General features: G+C 51.9%; 1 protein-coding gene across 4 annotated transcripts in view; it reads left to right on the top strand.

Moving 5' to 3' along the window:
- SPTB (spectrin beta, erythrocytic) overlaps positions 1-21,958 on the top strand; it is a 128,030-nt gene that overhangs the window by 73,649 nt on the left and 32,423 nt on the right. For all 4 annotated transcript variants that reach the window (XM_027971928.3, XM_042252611.2, XM_060418657.1 and 1 more), the window contains 16 exons: positions 984-1,135; positions 2,595-2,768; positions 3,642-3,733; positions 4,088-4,168; positions 4,489-4,604; positions 4,984-5,096; positions 6,089-6,276; positions 7,959-8,076; positions 9,141-9,299; positions 10,309-10,611; positions 11,637-11,787; positions 12,319-13,189; positions 14,206-14,343; positions 19,714-20,470; positions 21,093-21,295; positions 21,392-21,482. In XM_027971928.3, coding sequence (XP_027827729.2) covers positions 984-1,135; positions 2,595-2,768; positions 3,642-3,733; positions 4,088-4,168; positions 4,489-4,604; positions 4,984-5,096; positions 6,089-6,276; positions 7,959-8,076; positions 9,141-9,299; positions 10,309-10,611; positions 11,637-11,787; positions 12,319-13,189; positions 14,206-14,343; positions 19,714-20,470; positions 21,093-21,295; positions 21,392-21,482 — 3,707 coding nt within the window. The remainder of the gene's footprint in view (positions 1-983; positions 1,136-2,594; positions 2,769-3,641; positions 3,734-4,087; positions 4,169-4,488; positions 4,605-4,983; positions 5,097-6,088; positions 6,277-7,958; positions 8,077-9,140; positions 9,300-10,308; positions 10,612-11,636; positions 11,788-12,318; positions 13,190-14,205; positions 14,344-19,713; positions 20,471-21,092; positions 21,296-21,391; positions 21,483-21,958) is intronic.

Here is a 21,958-nt window from a genome sequence, read left to right as displayed (position 1 = left end):
AAGTACTAAGAGGTAGCCCACCTGAACTGGCAAAGCCTGGGCCAGCATCTTGGTTTGGACTGAGACTCATTCAGGCCGGGGGTGTCAGCTTCCCAGGTCTGAAGATGGAAAATCATGCCTGCCATTCTGGAGGCAAGAAAGAGAACTTAGTGCACAGCCTCCAGCCCAAGCCCCAGCTACCCTTCACCCAGCGTGGATCGCATTTTCCACATGATCTCATTGTCTCCATGTTCTTCCTTCTCCCTACATACCAGCAGCTTCTTGAGGGCAGGCAGTGTGTTTTGCTTTTATGTATCAGGAGACCTGGAATAGGAGCTGGATAAACCTCCGCACAGCCAGCTACAGTACAGCTCTGGAGACCTACTGTGCTCCAGGCTTTGGGGATATAGAGACGCACAAGATAGACAACTTTGCTGGACTCAAGGAGCCTGCAATCTTGCAGGAAAGACTTTCAACGAATCCAAGTACGAGGAGAGATGAGCAATGCAGATGTAGGGGTCAGGGCACACCAGGGGAGACCCAACCTAGGGGTCACAAAAGCTTCCCAGTGAAGCACTGTTTCCGCTAACTCTTAAAGTATGACTAGGAGTTAGGTGAAAGGGATGGGATGAGGTAGAGGGGCAGAGAGAAAGCCTTCTAGACAGAGGGAGTATTTGTTGGGTGAGTGGACAGGTGAACCTGACGTTGAAATCTGAGCTCGCTGACCCAGGGGTATAGAGCATTTGATGGGCACAGGCAAGCAGGTGACTAGGTTCGGGGCACCTTGATACCATGGTGCTGGAAGTTACCAAAAGGCTGCGCTCTGGTCACCAATGCTCCCCAGAGGTGAATAGGATAGATGGGACAGAATAAATATACCCACCTCCTCTGCCAGGGATGGGGCAATTCTGGGTTAAGATGAAAAACTCTCTGGCCCCGTATCACATGGCAAATGGACTCTACCAGTCTCAGGCACCTCACCCAAGGCTCTTCTCCCCACCCAGACGAGCGGGAAGTTGTTCAGAAGAAGACCTTCACGAAATGGGCAAACTCGCACCTGGCGCGTGTGTCCTGCCGCATCACCGATCTCTACAAGGACCTGCGGGATGGGCGGATGCTCATCAAGCTGCTGGAGGTGCTCTCCGGAGAGATGCTGGTAAAGCCCCTCCCCTGGGCCCTGTGGCTGGTCCTGGGTCCCTTCTGCAGGAAAGACACGGCCTAGGACCTCTCCACTTCTCGCAACCTGCAGTAGTAATGATGCCGTGTATCCATGTGACTGATTGGTTCTCTGAACTTATTCATCTAAACGTGCTGTGCTTAGTCACTTAGTCATGTCCACCTCTTTGCAGCCCTAAAAACTGTAGGCCGCCAGACTCCTCTGTCCATGGAATTTCCCAGGCAAGAATACTGGAGTGGGTTGCCATTTCCTACTCCGGGGGATCTTCCCAACCCAGGCATCAAACCCACATCTCTTGTGTCCCTTGGATTGGCAGGCAGATTCTTCACCACTATCCCCACCTGTACGTCCCAGCATAAATGCAATGACTTTCCATCCAATATATCAGTCAAAACTTTAGTTAATTTTGCTGAAGTGTCTCAGAATTTCTTGCTTTTTTCTGGCCACTCCCACCTCCTTCATATTCCTTCATAAGAAGAGTCCTTGACTTTCTTCTCTTGGGAGCTGGTTATCTTTGTCAGGCCGGCAGTGAGCTTACCCTCAGCCTCCTTGCAAAGGCTAAGACAGATCCTATTACCCAGCTGGAGAATTTGCATCCTTTGTGCAACCAGGAGGAAAGAATGGAAGATATTTTCCTGTGTGTCCATCACTCTTACAAGTGGAGATTTATTTCAGGCCCTCTCAGTTGTAACTCACCCAGCAGCAGTGTTGCCACTGCAGGAGAACCAGGTCAAGGCTCATGTTTTGTTCAGTCACTTCCACTGTGACCTTGGACCTACCAGGCAGGACCTTCTTTGTCTCATTTCTCCCATGTGTAAAATGATACCTGTACTTGATGACGTAGGCTAAGATCCTTGGGGTTTGAATGAAATATTCCACATTCTTCTGTTGCCTTTTCAACTCCAGGCTGAAGTTAAAGAATGCCTCTTACCCTTCACTGAAGGCCCACTAGAGAGAGTTACCACTAAGAACCCTTCAGACGATGTAATTACTCAGCAATGGTGGTCCCTTGAGCTTCGGTTGGGGCCATTCAAGGGTGAGAAGGGAGGAGGTTGGATGGCAGGATGGACCCATTATCAATTGCCAAACTGAAAACCACTCTTATTGCCAATCAGCAGTAAATAGTTCTAGAAGTGTGCCTGGCGCATAGTAGGTGCTCAGTTAACTCCCTGCTGTGTCACTTATCTGAATGTCATCTATTACCACTCAGGAAGTTCTGTTTAGACCGAGGAACAGTACTGGTACAGCGCACTTGCAGAGCTCTGGGTGCTCAAGGGAGGGAACCCCCTGAACTTTGCTGAAAGTGGGGGTTGGAGCGTTGTTTAAGAGTGAGCTGGGAGGTGGAGTTTGGCATGGAGGGTGGATGCTGATGATAGGAGCTGGTTCAGGTGTGACCGTGAGGTTCTTCCCTGCCCACGGGGGCAATGCCGTCCCTCAGCCAAAGCCCACAAAGGGGAAGATGCGCATCCACTGCCTGGAGAATGTGGACAAGGCCCTGCAGTTCCTGAGGGAGCAGCGCGTGCACCTGGAGAACATGGGCTCCCACGACATCGTGGACGGCAACCACCGCCTGGTCCTCGGCCTCATCTGGACCATCATCCTGCGCTTCCAGGTGGGTCCCCAGGGCCTAAGAAGACGGTGAATGAGTGTGAACATTCACGTGCGTGTCCCCAGCGACAGTGCTTGTAGGAAGGAGAGACCATCCTGAGCATCACCAACTTGCTGAGGCTGAGCGTGAGCAGCCCAGTCAGTGTCGTGGTCTTTTGAGAGGGAAGCTAGAAACTGGGAGCTGGACTGAGATCTGGCCGCTTTCGCATGGGTAACTCTTTGGTTTTCTAAATAGTTTGATTCAAAATTTGCAAAGACAGTGCAGAAAATCTGCTGCTGTGTTTTCCAGTCAGAAGCTTTTCTCTTCCTACCCTGAAAGTCCAGGTCTGTTATGTAAGGAAATTTAGGAAGCCCAAGGGGAGGAAAGCAGGGTCTTCCACCTGCTGGTCTGGGGCAGAAAGAACCTAATTGGAGGAGGGAAGAGCCGGGAGAAGAAAAGTAACACTCAACTCCCACCCTGAGGATGTCCTGCAAGCGGTCTCGGGTGTCCGGTCCTGCTCACTGCAGGTGTGTATGATGAAATGGTAATAACAGCAGGACCAGGGAGGATGAAAAGGCAAGAGGAGTCGCTAATCCAAATGCGACCGCTTCCAACAGTCATGCCGTCCCACGGCCCTCACAGCGTCGTGCCTCCCGAGGAGGAATGAGGCCAACGTGCATTTATTCCTGGCCTCCCCTTCAAGTTTCTGATTGGAGGCATCTCCTCTGACCTGGGAAGTACGGCAGGGTAGCAGGCCTCTGGGACCCGAGGCCTCAGCCTATGGAGTGGCTGCAGGGCTGGTAACCAGAGGAGGAAAGAGGAAGTGGGGGTCTTCTAGGGAGAGCTCTGGGCCAGATGCAAATCTTGGTCTCCTCTCTCTTGTTTCCGTGCCCCCAGATTCAGGACATCGTTGTCCAAACTCAGGAAGGTCGTGAGACGCGCTCGGCCAAGGACGCGTTGCTCCTGTGGTGTCAGATGAAGACGGCAGGGTATGCCCTGGGGACCAGCCGCTGCCATGCCCCACCACCCTCTTCACCCCCCACCCACATATTACCCAGAACTATGGCAGCTTGGGCATATTCAATGCAAAGTCTGTCCTGACCTGATTCTTAGAGGCCCGGAATGTAGGATTCTATCCCAAAGTTGCCTGGGTCAGACCGTGGGGTCTGTGGGGGTGAGTGTCTCTTGGGCCCATCTGATGGGGGAGCCTCTCTGTGGGACTTAACAGCTGCTGTCTTGTTGAAGCTGTTCGAGAAGGGTCAGGTCCACCCCTCTCCTTCACACACTTGTAGGAACCACAAAAGAATCTGTTTCTTAGGTCTTAATGTTTCTCTTGGATGCAGCTACCCCCACGTCAATGTCACCAACTTCACCTCCAGCTGGAAGGATGGCCTGGCCTTTAACGCCCTGATCCACAAGCACCGGTGAGAAGGGCGAGCAGGCTGTGGGAGCCGGGGAACCCTTGCAGGGAGGAGGGTTTGGATACTTTGCACTTAGCATGTAGGTTACTATCCAAGCTCCACAGGAAGGTTAAACCCACTGTGCCTGCTCCTCTCACCCTCAGCATCCTACCTCCCTTAAATCCTCCTTTCCCACACGCTGGTGCTCGCAGCTCCCTCCTCCATCCCATGTCCTCTTCTCACTCCTCCGGCTCACCCACTTCCTTGCATCCGCCCAGGGTCTTTGCCCTGTTGGTGGGGGACACCATGCCCCCTGCCCTCTAACAGTCTGGCTTCATCCCCAGGCCTGACCTAATCGACTTCGATAAGCTGAAGGACTCCAACGCCCGGCACAACCTGGAACATGCCTTCGAAGTGGCCGAGCGTCAGCTGGGCATCATCCCGCTCCTCGACCCTGAAGGTGAGCTGGTGCCCACCAGACGGGCAGGGCACCTGGTGGCACGTGGCGGTGTTGGGCAAGCCGGGGACACAATGCGGGCCTGGGGCCGGACCAGGCCTCTGTTCCGTCTGCTCTTCAGCTCCAGACTGGCTCCGATGCCTCTCTTGCCTGCTTGGGAGCCATTGTAGTCTCCCCCTCCTTTTCCCTTTTTCCTTGCTTTGTGGTCATAATATGGATTTCATCCTCTGGCTTAAACCACAGCCTCATTCCTCTTCCGTTCTTGCCTGTCACTCAGTACGTGTAGTTAAACTTCGTGCTGGAGACACAGGGAGATGAACCCCTTGAGCCTGACATTTCCAGCTTCTAACTGGTCCTGAGAGCCCACACTTTCCCCTTGCAGATGTCTTCACAGAAAACCCTGATGAGAAATCCATCATTACCTACGTGGTGGCGTTTTACCACTACTTTTCCAAGATGAAGGTGCTGGCGGTGGAGGGCAAGCGAGTCGGTAAGGTACGGAGCTGCTGTGAAACCAGGGCCCCCGGGTCCCTGTTCACCGTGTGCAGGCCTTGACAAACAGTCCCTTTCTCTCCTAAGAGCTTTATGTCTCGACCGCAGCCATAGGAAAGGGCTCACATCACTCCCCCCAACCTCCTCTGAAGCCAAGCATTGCCACATTAATGGCTCACAAGCTGAATTCCAGCCCAGGTTGATGATCTGTCTTCAACAAGGTCGTAGCTCCGAATCCACCTTCCTCCTGCAGACCCATGTCTGATGAACGTTCCCTCAGAAACAAAACAGGCTTTTACTTATTAGTCTATTGTGCTGTCAGATCTCTCAGGCTCCCATAGCCTACCCAGGAGCCACCCCATTCTACAGACCCTCACGCTGGGTCCTCAGCTCCTCCAGGGTAGGGACCATTTCTCATTCATCTTTATGCACTGGTGTTGAGTAAAGGCAGTGCCTGGAAGCCTTCCATCCTTGTTGTTCAGTCGCTCAGTCACACCCAACTCTGCGACCCCATGGACTGCAGCATGCCAGGCCTCCTCTGTCCCTCACCATCTCCTGGAGCTTGCTCAAACTCCTGTCCATTGAGTCAGTGATGCCATCCAACCATCTCATCCTCTGTTGCCTCCTTCTCCTCATGCCCTCAATATTTCCCAGCATCAGGGTCTTTTCCAATGACCTCGATCCTTAATACTCATTTTTAAATAAACAAGACTTTGGCTCCTCTGGTGACTGACGTCCTGGGACAGTGGGCTTTCCAGTCTTTTACAGGGTGAGAGAGGGCAGGGAGCTGTTGCTGATCCCAAACACAGCCGGGTCCCTCCTGTACCACCTATCCAGCCCTCTGCTCAGCAGTGGTCTTGGGCTCTGGGGACAAAGTGAACATAAACGCTCTAGGGCTGGCGAGGAGGAGGACCACCTCGACTGTGGTCCCTGTTGGCCTCTGCACTGACGTCCTCACCCTTCTCATGAGGATGAGTCACAAGGTGATTCCCTAGGTAATCGACCACGCCATTGAGACCGAGAAGATGATTGAGAAGTACAGTGGGCTGGCCTCGGACCTGCTCACCTGGATCGAGCAGACCATCACTGTCCTGAACAGCCGCCAGTTCGCCAACTCCCTGGCTGGTGTCCAGCAGCAGCTGCAGGCCTTCAGCACCTACCGTACCATCGAGAAGCCATCCAAGTAAGGGCCCGGGCACCTGGGAGGGTGGGCATCAACTGCTGAGAAACCACCTCCTAAAGGTGAGAGGGCGTGGAGAAGGGATCTGAGAGGCGTATCCTGGAGGTCAGAGAGCTGCCTATCTGTCACCTGCTTCATCCTGTCTTGTCTCCCTGCTCCCAAGCTGTCAGCCTGCAGGAAATGGACATTGAGTAACCCCTGACTCATAGCCAAGGAAGTACTTTCTCAGATCCAGATCCCTGAGTGGGGAGCAGAAGTGAAATCTCAGGCTTCAGAATCTCTTCAAAGAACCTGTGCTGGAGACTTCCTCTTTCCTGCACACCGAGCTGCGGGTTTGTTCTCTGGTAACGACCTCTGCGTCCGCAGCCCCAGAGCTCGCCACGTGCGGCCTCCTTCATCATCAAACACATCCTTCTTCTCTCTCGTCTGTCGCTGCTCATCCATCAGCAGAGCACTTAGCCTGCCTCTCGGGACCTCTGCTCCACTGCAGTGTGTGCAGGGCCTGCGTGCACATATGCACACGCAAATACAGCCACGCGTGTGCACACACACGCACACATACATACACAGCATTCTAGCTCCCCTGCCCTCAGCTTGTCCAGCTCCCCTGAAACAGATTTCTAGCTCATCAGTGGTACCTATGCTTCATTCCTCCCCTGCTCATTCACTCATGACTTGCAAATAGGGAAAGGCCAGACGCAGACTCTAGAAAGTACTATAAATGAGTATCTGATTTCTGGCCTGACACTAACCATGTTTATCAAGGTAATACCTCCTGTGAGTCCACCCGGCACTGCACACAGGGGTGGTAGCTCTTGGCTGCGTGAGACAGTGCTCGAGGTCACAGCCTCCTTGACGTGCCTATGAGCAGCAGGTATATGGGCTGGCCTCGGGCTGCCTGGGATCCTTGCTTACCAGCTGATCTGTGGCTGCCACAAGGAGGAGGGAAAAATGGGTAGATACTTGACCATGTGCAGAAATGGGAAAATACTCAGTTACCTGGAGCTCGTCTGGACACTGGGTCCTAGACGAACCCAGTTCTGGCCATCCGGCTGCCATCATCCCCTCCCCCTGACATCCTCCCGGAGCCCAGCCTTTCCTCCCCCCTCAGAAGCATCTGGACTTTTGGACAGTTGTCAGGACAGCCAACTCATTAATACTCAGGTGAAAGTTGCTTTCTGTGCAATATGTTCTTACGTGGATAATGCTGCTTCAAAGGCTTATTGACTCACTCCATAAAAAACTAAGTAAAGAGCTAGTTGGGAGCCCTTAGCATTTAGAACAGGGAAGAATTTCTTTGTATCGATTGGTAGAACTTGATACCTACAGGAATTTCCAGAACACTTAGCCATTCCCCCATGGAAACAAATGATGAGCAAACACGGCAGTAGTTGTGTTTTCTTTGATTTATGTTGCAAAGACTTAACCCCTGTTAGGTCTCAGTTGGTGAGTATGATAGACTAATGTTGTAACAGGTAAAACATATAGATCCTCTATCCTTTTTTACTTTTTAAAAATTTTACTGAAGTATAGTTGATTTATAATGTTGTGTTTCTTTTTACTTTTTAAAGAGAAATATGCTTTGCTATCCAAGCTCCAAGCTGCCAGGGTTCCATGTTTACTTAAGAAAGAAAAAAGGGCTGTGGGAATCTCAACCCTCATCACCCAACCTGTTTTTTCAACAGGTTTCAGGAGAAGGGGAATCTGGAAGTCCTACTTTTTACCATCCAGTCCCGGATGAGAGCCAACAATCAGAAAGTGTATACGCCCCACGATGGGAAACTGGTGTCTGACATCAACCGGGTAAAGTAGCGTTTTCCATTTCATGATGCCACTGGCTTAATTCAGCTCCTGATAGAAGCACAGGGAATGGTCCCTGGAAAGGGTTAAGTCAAGCCACTCTCTGTGGTGTTGTTAATGACACAGCTGGCTATTGAGGGTGCTGTCTGAGCCTAGCCCTGAGAGGTCAGACTCTACCCACCATCCTTCCATTCAGGGGTGGGGAGAGGGGCAAGATAGGAGACAGGGATGAAGAGGTACAAACCTATCAAATAAATAAGATGCAAGGATTTAATGTACAGTACAAGGAATATAGCCTGTATTTTATGATAACTTTATATGAAGTATAATCTATGAAAGTATTGAATCACTATGCTATACACCTGAAACTGATACAATATGGTGAGTCAACTATACTTCCGTTTAGAAAAAAGAAAAAGAGGCATATGCTACACAGTTCCAGCTCAAATGCCATGAGAATGGGGATTCAGCAGGCTTGCCAGTGGGTTAACTGAGCTTCTCCTAATGAGGGCATAGGGAATGGTTCCTGGCAGGGTTAAGCCAAGCCACTCTCTGTGCTGTTAATAATGACCAGCTGGCTGTTGGGGGTACTATCCAAGCCTAGCAGCGAGAGGTCAGGCTCTACCCACTGTCCACCTGTGAAGTCCCCTCTTCAGATGCCCAGAGTCCAGTTTATAGCCGATTCTCTATAGAACCTGGAGGGCTTTTAGGGAATATCGACTACTTTTAATGAAAGTGAATGCCTTGTGACACTTTGGAGATTTGGAGGCCTACCACCGCCTGGAAATTCCAGTGGGATGGTGGTGACCGTTTACTCAATAGGAATTTATTGAGCACCCACAAAGGCAATAACACTATATGAAACCAAGACCGACTTACAGGAAGGCCAGTTTAGGGGAAGAAGGGACCGGGAGGTCGTGATCAGTGTTCCCTGAATCTTCAGTTGGCTTAAACAGGAAAACTGGAAGGCTAGGTTCTGTCTAGATTCCTCAAGTCACTCAATACTGGTGAAAGAGTCGGGATGGGACCCCCAAATCCCAAGAGCTCTCATCTGCACCCCCGCGCAGGCCTGGGAAAGCCTGGAGGAAGCTGAGTACCGGCGGGAGCTGGCCCTGAGGGATGAGCTCATCCGGCAGGAGAAGCTGGAGCAGCTGGCCCGGCGCTTTGACAGAAAAGCTGCCATGAGAGAGACGTGGCTCAACGAAAACCAGCGCCTCGTGGCCCAGGTAGTGGGGTGCACGTGGGGCTGCAGGTAGTGGGGCGGGCGGAGCAGAACAAGCCTCTCCACAGGCTTTGCAGCCCTGTTCCCTGTGATTGGGTGGGTCAGGATTGACATCTGAAAAGGAACTCTCCCAGATCGACTAAGTCTCACTTTTAAATTATTTATTTTTGGCTGCACTGGGTCTTCATTGCAGTGCATGGGCTTAGTTGCAGCATGTGGGATCTTAGTTCCCCTCCAGAGATCGAACCTGGGCCCCCTGCATTAGAAGCGTGGAGTCTTATCCACTGGACCTCCAAGGAATTCCCTATTAAGTCTCATTTTAGGAAAGAGCCACACAATCCAAAAACGGCCCCAAAGGTTATCCCCCATGAGCCAGGAGCATCACCCAGAGCCAGAGTTCAAGTCGACATTTCAGGGGTCCTCTGGGGATGCGATGGAAGCCATGCACCTTGTGGGTGTCAGACATGCCCCTTGGACTCTGGCCTTCAGGACTGTGTCACATTTCACTAGCTAAAAACTGACCCCAGGACTGATTCTCCATGAGAGCATCTGTCCCTTCCCACTTGGATCTTGGCATCAAATTAAATTCCATCCAGAAGGGGGAAGCAAGCATTCTGAAAGAACTGGAGAGTGTGCAGGCGCCCCAGAGAGCACGGGGCAAGCCCTCTGTGTGCAGCTGCAGGGTTTCTAGTAAGAAGCCCCTTCCTGCCCAGAACAGGTCCTCTCCAGGCAGGGTGGTGAGTGCCAGCAGGTGGGAAGGAACTCTGTCAGTGATAGTCACCCAGGGTTACACCCACACGGATGGCCCAGTGAGTAAAATCTCAAGCTTCTTGCCAACGTTCTTGTGAGACATTTGGTCTTTGGAACTTGTCTCTGATAAGGCAGGCTGAAAAAGATGGCAGAAGGGCTTTCTCTTGCAGAAGTTGCTCCTAAAAGACCTGCCATTTCTCTGTGCTTGGGGACCAACCAAGGGGACCCTAACCAAACCGCCTGTTTTTCTCCCTGGGGGACAGGATAACTTCGGGTACGACCTGGCAGCAGTGGAGGCCGCCAAGAAGAAGCACGAGGCCATCGAGACAGACACGGCCGCCTACGAGGAGCGGGTGCGGGCCCTGGAGGACTTGGCCCAGGAGCTGGAGCGGGAGAACTACCATGACCAGAAGCGCATCACGGCCCGCAAGGACAACATCCTGCGCCTGTGGGACTACCTGCAGGAGCTGCTGCGGGCCCGGCGCCAGAGGCTGGAGAAGACGCTGGACCTGCAGAAGCTCTTCCAGGACATGCTGCACAGCATTGACTGGATGGACGGCATCAAGGTGGGCCTGGGCACCCCCGCCCCCTCCACCTGAGGCTTCAGTCAGCTGTGCTTCCGTAGGCACCTCCCAGCCCCACGGCTGAGTCAGAGCAGAGCATCTAAGGCAGCAGAGTGTCTGATGGCATCTGCCTCTCAGCAGCTTAGCTTGCTCTGCTCCAGTCTGCCGTATCCCCGGTGATCAAGAAATCTGGGGTTCATAGTTACACAGGTGCCGGCCTGCAGGGCCTGGACGAGACAGGCCTCCCTCGGGAGCCTGGAGAATCGGGCTCTGAGTAATCACGGTCTGACTCTAGTTGGCATCCAGACCTTGGCATCCAGGGCCACTGAGAAGCCTGAGTCTCCTCTCCCACTATCACAGTGGCTCTCAGCTAGGGACGCACAGCAGACTGACTGGGGCTTTCTTTTTTTTTTTTTTTTTTTAAGATTTTCTGATACAGGCCATTTTTTTCTTTTTTTTTAAATTTTAATTGGAGGCTAATTACTTTACAATATTGTGGTGGTTTTTGCCATGCATTCACATGAATCAGCCCTGGGTGCACATGTGTTCCCCATCCTGAAGATACAGGCCATTTCTAAAGTCTTTACTGAATTTGCTGCAGTGTTGCTTATGTTTTATGTTCCGGTTTTTTGGCCCCGAGGCATGTAGGATCTTAGCTCCCCGACCAAGGATCAAACCCATATCCCCTGCACTGGAAGGTGAAGTCTTAACCTCTGGACCATGAAGGAAAGACCCCATGGAACTTTCTTAAAATACGTACACCCAGCTCCCACCCCTGGGGCACACGTGGGCAGACTGAGTATAGCACTTGAACTCTTGAAAGATGCTCCCGGGATGATTCTGATGGGCACCCCCAGTGGGAACTCCTGCTCTGTAGCCTCTCTTCCATTGAGCAGCTGCATTTTCCAGCTGCATCTGACATCCTGGTCCCCAGTGCCATGGACCCTCACTTAGGAAGGTTATTCTCCTAGCATGTGGGTCTCTTCACCTCTCCTTACTCCCTCTACCCTGTCTGTCCTCTTCACCAGGCTCACCTCTTGTCTGCTGAGTTTGGGAAGCACTTGTTGGAGGTCGAGGACTTGCTACAGAAACACAAGTTGATGGAGGCTGACATTGCCATCCAAGGGGACAAAGTGAAGGCCATCACCACAGCCACCCTGCAGTTTGCTGAGGGGCCAGGTAAGGCTGCGGGCTGAGGTTTTTCTGTTGAGGCCTCTGGCCCAGCACTCCAGCACCCCAGGGTAGATAAATCTAGCTGCAAGAAAGAAGTTTGAGGGAGAGCAAAATTCTCCAGAGAGCAGGCGACTGCTTCAGTCATCTATTATCAGAAAGGTGTGTAAGCACCAAGAAGGCATCCTTCTTCTTTCATCCTCTTGGCTAGTTCAAGTCTTAAATAGGTGACCCCTGCTGCCTCTTAGAAGAATCATCTAGAAATTAATGCCTGGGTCTTTTTAAAAAGAATTTCACATTATGCATTTCTACTGAGAGCTGATCCAACTTTTAACCCCTCTTATTCCTGGAGCTTTAGTGGAAACTCATTATAAAGAACCAATTAAAAGCCTATCCTCTGAGCAACTGAGACCCTCTGCATCTAATCCCAAAGCCCCAGTGAGATGGCAGGTTCTAGGTGGTGTGGTTCTAGATCTGAAGCTTGCCCAGAGATGATGAAGCCCTTGTCCCCTTTGTCCTTCCTCTTCCCATGCCACCCAGGGTACCAGCCTTGTGACCCCCAGGTCATCCGGGATCGTGTCAGCCACCTGGAACAGTGCTTCGAGGAGCTGAGCAACACGGCAGCTGGGCGCAAGGCCCAGCTGGAGCAGTCCAAGCGGCTCTGTAAGTTCTTCTGGGAGATGGATGAGGCCGAGAGCTGGATCAAGGAGAAGGAGCAGATTTACTCCTCCCTGGACTATGGCAAGGACCTGACCAGCGTGCTCATCCTGCAGCGTAAGCACAAAGCCTTTGAGGATGAGCTGCGCGGGCTGGATGCCCACCTGGGCCAAATTTTCCAGGAGGCTGAGGGCATGGTGGCACGCAAGCAGTTTGGGCATGAGCAGATTGAGGTCCGGATCAAGAAGGTGTCTGACCAGTGGAATGAGCTGAAGGACCTCGCTGCCTTTTGCAAGAAAAACCTCCAGGACACTGAGAACTTCTTCCAGTTCCAGGGCGATGCAGATGATCTGAAGGCCTGGCTACAGGATGCCCACCGGCTGCTCTCAGGGGAAGACGTGGGGCAGGATGAAGGGGCCACACGGGCCCTGGGGAAAAAGCACAAGGACTTCCTGGAGGAGCTGGAGGAGAGCCGCGGAGTGATGGAGCACCTGGAACAGCAGGCGCAGGACTTCCCCCAAGGGTTCCAGGATTCCCCAGACGTGATCAACCGGCTGCAGGCCCTCCGGGATCTCTACCAGCAGGTGGTGGCCCAGGCGGACGTGCGGCGGCAGAGGCTGCAGGATGCCCTGGACCTGTACACGGTGTTTGGGGAGACGGACGCCTGTGAGCTGTGGATGGGCGAGAAGGGGAAGTGGCTGGCCCAGATGGAGATCCCGGACACGCTGGAGGACCTGGAGGTCGTGCAGCACAGGTCAGAGCTGGCCCTCCCCTCTCACCACCCACTACAGTCTCCGCTCCTAGTCCCCAAACAGCCTCCAGATCAGCAAGGCCCTCTCTGAGGGGCTGTCAGATGCCCTTTGTCCCAGAGGCCAGGCACCAGGAGTCACAAGGTCTCATCTGGCTCTGTGGCTTTGGGCACTGCACCCCCCTGGGGCCTTTCCCAAAGGGGTTCTTTCTAGTCCAAGTGTTTGATGGCTTTTCAATAACAGCAGCCTTTGTTCAAATGAATTGTATATGGAACCCCTGATATGTAACACAGAGGAAAGCGGAGGGGACATGATTAAGGGGGACGTGAGAGGCTAGACCCCATAAGCTCTGTCTTTTGGTGGCAGTCCCTAAACCACATGAACCCTCAGGGGCCTCAGAGACCAGTCTGTAACCTGTCAGTCCAAGCCACTCTCATTTGCAGTATTTGAGTTCCATCAACACTCCAGCATGGCAAGGCTTGCCCCCAGCATCCTGAATATGGAATCCAAGGAGCTGAGAGAAAGAGGCCACTCCTTGATCCTGCCCCGGTGGTCCCATGCTGATGCTGGAGGGAGGGACCTGGGCTCTTATCTCAGAGGGGTCAGCTTTCATAACACAGGATGCCCACAGCTTCAGCAGCGTGCCCTTCTCCTCCCCAGGGACGGAGCACCTGACTGGAGAGGTATCCTTCAGGTGGAAGCAGTGGAACTGTGTTCATGAGCAGCAGCTGGGCCAGTGGAGGTGTGGCAGGTGCTTTCTGTAGCCGTCAACACCACCCACACCTCATTTTTCCTCCATCTCTGTTGAGGCACTGGCCTGTATAAGTAACCAGGTCTCTCCTAGCCTCATCCAGGAAATGCTAAACCATGAAACTGGACCCATGAACCAGAAAAGAGGGAATGTCAGCACACCTTTCTCCTTTCTCCCCTCTTACCTGGTGGAAGGAGGTGGAAGGAGAAAGCAAGAGCAGGGCAGAAAGCAAAAGCCTTTAGCAATCCTCATTTTCTCTGTCCACATCAGGTTTGACATCCTGGACCAGGAGATGAAGACGTTGATGACTCAGATTGATGGCGTGAACCTTGCTGCCAACAGCCTGGTAGAGAGTAACCACCCACGCAGTGCGGAAGTGAAGAAGTGCCAGGACCACCTGAATACCAGGTGGGATGTGGAGAGGGCTCGGAGATGGGGGCTTCTTTTCTGGCACATCTGTGGGGTGTGGCCCAGAAGTCAGGAGGCCTGCTATGCATGCCAGGTTTGTACCCTCAGCGTTCCTGCCTCCATCTGGCATGGTCTCCTTCTGACCCTGGAGCTATAGCCCCAGGGAGGAGGGACCTGGGTGGTGACCAGCCCAGGGAGAGAGGTGTGTTCACAGAGCTGCAGTGCTGTGCCTGGAATGGGTGTGTGCTGAGCAATGGAGGAAATGCCCTGAGTGCATCCACAGTTAGAATCAGGCCATGTGGTTCTCAGGCCACATTTCCCCGGACGTTCTTAGGCAGGGAAGATTGCTTTCTGAGAGCTCTTAAGTACTGTCCATAAAAGAAAACTCCTGCTTGTGCCAAAATGCGGCATTGATAATGAGACTGGCTTGAACGAAGAGGAGAATTAGCAAGAAGCCTTGAGCACACGTCATGGCCAGAAGGAAAAACAGGCCTTAAGGAGCCTTTGGAGAGGGACTGCTTAGGATGTAATTGCCACACCAGGACAGCGCATGCACCTGTGTTCTGTTCGGTGCCCTGGGCTTTACATGCGCAGCACCATGCCCATTGCCTCGCCACTGCCCCAATCCATTACCCCACACTTGTGCCTGAGCACTGCGCTGCCTGAGGCAACCGAGAGGTGGGGTTAGGGAAGACTTGGCTGTAAAGAAAAGGAGCAGCCCAGGGGGCTTAAGAGGAGGCAAAAGGCAACCCCCTGATACTTGCGAGCCACCAGATTGTCTCAGCATCCAAAGAAGAGGGCTGTAGTTCAGGAGGGTCCCCTGCCAGCTGAGGTTTATGCCAAGGAGGGGGATGCCTCCAGCTCTTCTTTAGGCTTGGAGGTAACAGTGATGCGTGTGTGTGCATGTGTGTGTGTGTGTATGAGAGCTTGCACGTGTGTGTGTGTGTATGAGAGAGACAGACAGGAAGAACTTGTCAGCCAGTAATCTGCTGCTTTGAGGAGCTATAGTCAGAGAATGCTGTTACAGACACCTAAGCCTTGCACTGTCCTAAGTGGAATACACCAAGGTACTTGCCATCCTTAGAGGCCTGGAAAGGTAAGATGGCTTTCCACTACGTCTGAGAATTGAAAGCTTCCTGAGCCACATATCCCAGACAGCCTGCATCCTGCACAAACGCTTCCTCCCCATGTAGCCCACCCCACTGGGGTCAGTCCCTTTTGTTAGAAAGTTGGATCTCATCGTGAGTGGAAATATGCCTCCTTGAAATTTGTATACATTGGTTCTGGCTCTGCCTGTTAGAGGTATTGAAAACTTACTGCAGTTCTTCTTCCACGTGATAGCTCTTCGACTGTTTCTGAAGACAACTGTCCTCCTTCACCTGTACCCACGGTTCTGCCTCCATGTGGGTGCCGTTCTCTCTACAGGGTCCATCCTCCTCCAACAATATGGTCTAAACCATGCTTGTTTTCAAGCCAGTACAGGTTTCTCTCCTTCACAGTTTCCAGGATGAAAAAGTATCTTTCCTCGACTGATTTAGAGTTTCACACTCTACCTTTTATTATAATTACTTTCATCTTTTAAGAACTTTTCTTCTAGACTGTAAGTAAATGAAGACCAGTATCTTATAGTGTCCACAGTATCTTATCCAGTGTCCACAGTATCTTATCCAGTGTCCACAGTATCTTATACAGTGTCCACAGTATTTTCTACAGTGTCTATGGTATCTTATAGTGTCCATGATATTTTCTAGTGTCCACAGTATCTCTCTCATACAGTGTCCGCAGTATTTTATACAATGCCCATGGTTTCTTATACAGTGTCCACAGCATCTTATATAGCGTCCACAGCTCTGAGCGCCAAGATTTTATTGTCTGAGGCTCCCTCTGTTGGGAATATTCTTTTCGCAGGTATCCTCACTCCCACACGTTACTCAGATCTCAGGTCACATGTCCTCTTCTTGGTGCAGTTCACACTGACCACCCTTTTCACAGTATCACCTCCTCCTTCCCATCCAATTCCTCTGCCTCAATCCCATATTCTTGCTTCCTTTTAATTTTAAAGATTTTTAAAAATTGCTTATTATTTATTTTTGGCTGCGCTGGGTCTTCATTGCTGCATGCAGGCTTTCTGTAGTTGCAGTGAGTGGGATCTACGCTCTAGTTGCAGCGAGCAGGGGTTACTCTCTGACTGCAGTGTGCGGACTTCTCATTGCAGTGGCTTCTCTTGTGGAGCCCAGGCTTTAGGCATGTGGGCTTCAATAGTTGCCACCCACAGGCCTTAGAGGTTACAGAAAAGGGCTTAGATGCCCCGCAGCACATGCGATCTTCCTGGACCAGAAAGTGAGCCCATGTCTCCTGCATTGGCAGGCAGGGTCTAAATCACTAGACCACCAGGGAAGCCCCCCCTTTTTCCCCCCTTTAAATTGGATTTTTAAAAACTGTTTATTTGGGGGTTTTTTGATCACAGCACATAGCATGTGAGATATTAGTCTCCCAACCTGGTATTGGGAGAAGGCAGTGGCATCCCACTCCAATACTCTTGCCTGGAAAATCCCATGGGCGGAGGAACCTGGTAGGCTGCAGTCCATGGGGTCGTGAAGAGTCGGACACGACTGAGTGCCTTCCCTTTCACTTTTCACTTTCATGCCTTAGAGAAGGAAATGGCAACCGACTCCAGTGTTCTTGCTTGGAGAATCCCAGGGACGGAGGAGCCTGGTGGGCTGCCGTCTCTGTGTTGCACAGAGTCAGACGCGACTGAAGCACCTTAGCAGCAGCAACCTGGTATTGAAGCAGCGCCCCCTGCATTACAAGTGCAGAGGTTTAACCACTGGACCACCAGGGACTGGTGCTTAACTTTTCTCCGTTGTACTTGTCACCACTTGATGGAGTATACACTTACTTGCCTATGCCCATTTGAATGGGAGCATTTTACTTCATCTGTGGTTCTACCCCCAGAGCCTAGAACAGTGGCCCAAGACATGTACCTGATGCTTGTGTGATGTAACACCGTGCGTGACTGAGGACAGAAAGGAAATGAGTCACTCAGCACTTACCGAATATGTGATTACCTTCCACCATACACATTCTGGTCGACCAATATTATCTTCTAATATCTTGGGCCCAGGACCACACCTGGACTCCTGACATGGCCTGGCCAGTGCTGCCTAGAGCAGCTCTAACAACATCCCCCCTTTTGGAGACGGTGCAGGGGAGGGGAAGGTGGGTTTGGGAGGCAGACGAGACCCAAACGTCACCCTGTCCCCTGTGTGGCCCCTGCCTGGTGGCTGCAGTGAGGCCATACCAAAAAGAGCCTGGAAAGTCACCATGGAACCTCCTTCCTGGGGGCACCGCCAGATGGTCTCCTGTGGCTTCTGGATGGGACTGGGAGGCCTCTCAGCCCTGGGGCACCTCGCTTTCCTTTCACAGTAGTTTCAGACCACCTTGGGGGGAACCTCCAGCCCCTTTCCCTTAACATCCAGCCTCAGCAGCATCCGTGTTACAGGCATAAAACTCCTCAGAGGTCAGGGGCCTTACCTCTGGACTCTTCTCCCCTCTTTCCTGGAATTTCCCATCCTTTCTCTGGGCTCCTCCTCCTCTCTCTTGGAATTCCCGATCCTTCCCAGCCCTCCTCCCACTGCTTTGCAGACCTGTCTTCCACCCCCAGACTGCGGTCACCCTGGGAATGCCCACAAATATCTGCCCAGTCCCTCTGCCTCCTCCCTCTACCTCCATCCCCAGGTGCCTGGGCTGCAAAGATGAGTGACTCAGGGCCCCATCCTTAAATAGCTCACTGCTGGTGAAGTGTTCATTGAAGCACAGCTCAGAGGACCACCGTGTGACCTGCTCTTACCACCCCTCCTGCTCCTCATAGCTCCCTTAGTCCTCTCTGCCTGGTGTGTGCTATGTATGTCGTATTTTATATTATTGTTGCTTGATGAGTTTATCGTACTTTCTTTCTAACTCATACACTCCATGGAGCAAAGTCTGGCTATGACTATTATTCCCTAAGGGCCAAAGCCAGAGTAAAGTCTAGCTATGACCGCATGTTCCCAAAGCTCTTCATAATGCTTATACGTTGTGGGTAATCAAGAGAGATGAGCTCAGTTAGCCTGCACGTTCAGCATACTCTCATGTGCTTCCAGGTCACAGTGAGGCAGGATGAGTAAACCCAGGTCCAGGGGAGGTGTCCTTGGTGGTGTGGACCCAGGCTACTGAGCGGCTCTTTAGGAGAGGCTTACTGTGGGCTGCACACAAGTTGCAGGACATCTGCCCATCTTCTGCACACGCCCCAGGTCCATTCCACACTGCACATGAAGGTTAAGATGTTTTCATTACAATCCCAACTTCTCCTTCCCCCTTCCTCTTCTTCTTCCTTCTCTTCACTACGACTGTTTTCTTTGACAACCATGCTGGCTTTCCTTAGGCCCTGGGCACTTGGAACATGGTCTTAGACATTTGTGTGGTTCCTCTGGGGCAGCTGGAATCCTGTGTCATAAAGCTTTCTTATGGTTGATAATGGGGTGTTTCTAATTATTTTCAGTAAAGGCATACCTCAGAAATAATGTGGGTTCAGTTGCCGACCACCCCAATAATCAAATATCAGAATATCAATATCAAAATAAAATGAGTCACACACAAATTTGGGGAGTTCCCAGTGCATATAAAAGTTGTTTACAAAAAGTACTGTAGTCTACTGAGTGTGCAACCTCATTATGCCTAGGAAAACAATGTACAAACATTAATTTAAAAATACTTTATCGCTAAGAAATGCTCATCCTCTGAGCCTTCAGTGAGGCATAACCTTTTTGCAATAGTAACATCAAAGTTCACTGCCCACAGAGCACCATACAAGTATAATAATGAGAGAGTTTGAAATGTTGCAGTAATTACCAAAATATGATAGAAATAAAGTGAGCAAATGTTGCAAAAATGGCACTAATAGATGTTTCAACAAGGGATTGCTACAGATCCTCGATTCATAAAAGAAAACAAAAACAAAAGCCCCATAGTATCTGTGAAGTACAGTAAAGCAAAGCTGAATAAAACGAGATATGCTTGCATTTCAAAAAATCTGGGAAATTGTAAGTCTTCCTGAATTTCAGCTACACATAGAGCTTATATACAGAACATCATGTTGCTTTATTGATGATTGTAATAACAGCACAGCTCACCTCCTGCTAATGGAAAGCTCTGGCAGTTCTGTTGTCTTGGGTAAAATTGCATAAACTGACTCATTACAGTTTGCTGGAGAGATGACTCTTTTTTCAGTGTGCAGGTTCTATCAGGGGAGACTCTGGTGGGAAATCTGGAACGGACCCCCTGTGGGAAGGGTGAAGGAAGAGGCTGTCTGACTCCCGTCTCCCTCGGCAGGTGGCAGGACTTCCAGACCATGGTGTCCGAACGGCGGGAGGCAGTAGACTCGGCCCTCCGGGTGCACAACTATTGCGTGGACTGCGAGGAGACTGGCAAGTGGATCATGGACAAGACGAAGGTGGTGGAGTCCACAAAGGACCTGGGCCGGGACCTGGCGGGGGTCATTGCCATCCAGCGCAAGTTGTCAGGGCTGGAGCGTGACGTGGCTGCCATCCAGACCCGTCTGGGCACGCTGGAGCGGGAGTCACAGCGGTTGATGGCGTCACACCCCGAGCAGAAGAAGGACATTGAGCAGAGGCAGGCATACGTGGAGGAGCTGTGGCAGGGCCTAAAACAGGCCTTGAAGAGCCAGGAGGCCTCCCTGGGGGAAGCCAGCCAGCTGCAGGCCTTCCTGCAGGATCTGGATGCCTTCCAGGCGTGGCTATCCACGACCCAGAAGGATGTGGCCTCCAAGGACATGCCCGAGTCCCTCCCGGAGGCCGAGCAGCTCCTGCAGCAGCATGCAGCCATCAAGGACGACATCGACAGGCACCAGGAGACCTACCAGAAAGTTAGGGTGTCTGGGGAGAAGGTGACCCATGGCCAGACAGACCCAGAATACCTGCTCCTGGCCCAGCGGCTAGACGGCCTAGAAAAGGGTTGGGACGCCCTGAGCCGGATGTGGGAGAGCCGCAGCCAGGTCCTCACCCAGTGCCTCGGCTTCCAGGAGTTCCAGAAAGATGCCAAGCAGGCTGAGGCCATCCTCAGCAACCAGGTAGGGAGAGGCAGTAGGGGCTTGGGGCATCTCTCAGGGCAAGAGAGAATTTGTAGGTTATAAGCCTGCAGAAGTGCTCCAGGGCTCAGGGATCAAATTGGGCTTTTCTTAGATTCTCTGTAGCTCAGGAGACAGTCCTCTTTGCTCCTTATCAATGCCCTTTCCAGTACCATGTCCCAAACTGTGTCTTATTCTTGGGCCAGTTAGAGGCTTGTTGTTGTTCAGTCGCTCAGTCATGTCTGACTCTCTGTGACCCCATGGACTGCAGCGTACAAGGCTTCCCTGTCCTTCACCATCTCCTGGAGTTCACTCAAACTCATGTGCATTGAGTTAGTGATGCCACCCAACCATCTCGTCTTCTGTTATCCTCTTCTCTTCTTGCCTTCAGAGAAGTGAATTTTTCCCTGGATGGCTATCCTTCCATGTGGCTTTGGGTACCCTGCTCATCAGGTGCCCGGGGCAGGGGCAGGGAACAGGACTCAGGGACCTTCCTCCTTGCACAACTGCAGGGGGCGCCATTCATGCCGTAACTGGCATGGCTGCACACGGTGCTCCTGCCCGGCAAGGGCCCTCTCCTCCACCTCCTCACCTCCATGCCTTGTCTGGAAACTTGCTTCAACAGGAATATACCCTGGCTCACTTGGAGCCCCCAGACTCCTTAGAAGCTGCAGAGGCTGGGATCCGGAAGTTTGAGGATTTCTTGGTGTCTATGGAGAACAACCGGGATAAGGTTTTGAGTCCTGTGGACTCTGGAAACAAGCTGGTAGCTGAGGGGAACCTCTTCTCAGACAAGATCAAGGAGAAGGTGCAGCTGATTGAGGACAGGTACTCTCTGCCCCAAGGGTTGGGGGGCCGGAGCCAGGTAGGGTAGTGGTGCGGTACACAGCACCCTCGTGACTTGTGTTCCGGCTTTCCTTGCAGGCACAGGAAGAACAACGAAAAGGCCCTGGAGGCCTCAGAGCTTCTGAAAGACAACCTGGAGCTCCAGAACTTCCTGCAGAACTGCCAGGAGGTAAGGCTCCAGCCAGGCTGGCCACTTTGCAGGAGATTACCTCTAGAAGCATGGTGCCCTGGAGGTGGGAAGTCCTTTCTAACTCAGGAGGCTGGATTCTAAAGGCAGAGAGCTCTGGGCTCATAACGGCTTAAGTGCTTCATCCTCTAGAATCTTTGGTTTCAATTTTTTTTAACATATGTTAAGATATCTTTTAATTTGTCAAGTCTGGGGCAAGATTTCTCAACAAGGGCCCTGAGGACTACCTGTATTAGAATCACCTAGGGTCCTGGTCAGGGTTGGCCTGAAAGTCATGTGACCTTTGCATTCACACAGGGCCCGCTGTGTACAAGGGCCTCATGTTTGGTTTAATACTCTGCTGTTGCCGGCTTGCAATTCCCAATGACTTTGAATATTTCCATTTTACACCAGGCCCTGCAAGTTATGGAGCTGGTCCTGGCTCTAGTTAAACGCAGACTTCTGGGCCCCCGTTGGGC

The sequence above is a fragment of the Ovis aries genome, chromosome 7 (assembly GCF_016772045.2).
Source record: "Ovis aries strain OAR_USU_Benz2616 breed Rambouillet chromosome 7, ARS-UI_Ramb_v3.0, whole genome shotgun sequence".
Lineage (NCBI taxonomy): Eukaryota > Metazoa > Chordata > Mammalia > Artiodactyla > Bovidae > Ovis > Ovis aries.
This window is presented reverse-complemented; position numbering and strand designations above follow the sequence as displayed.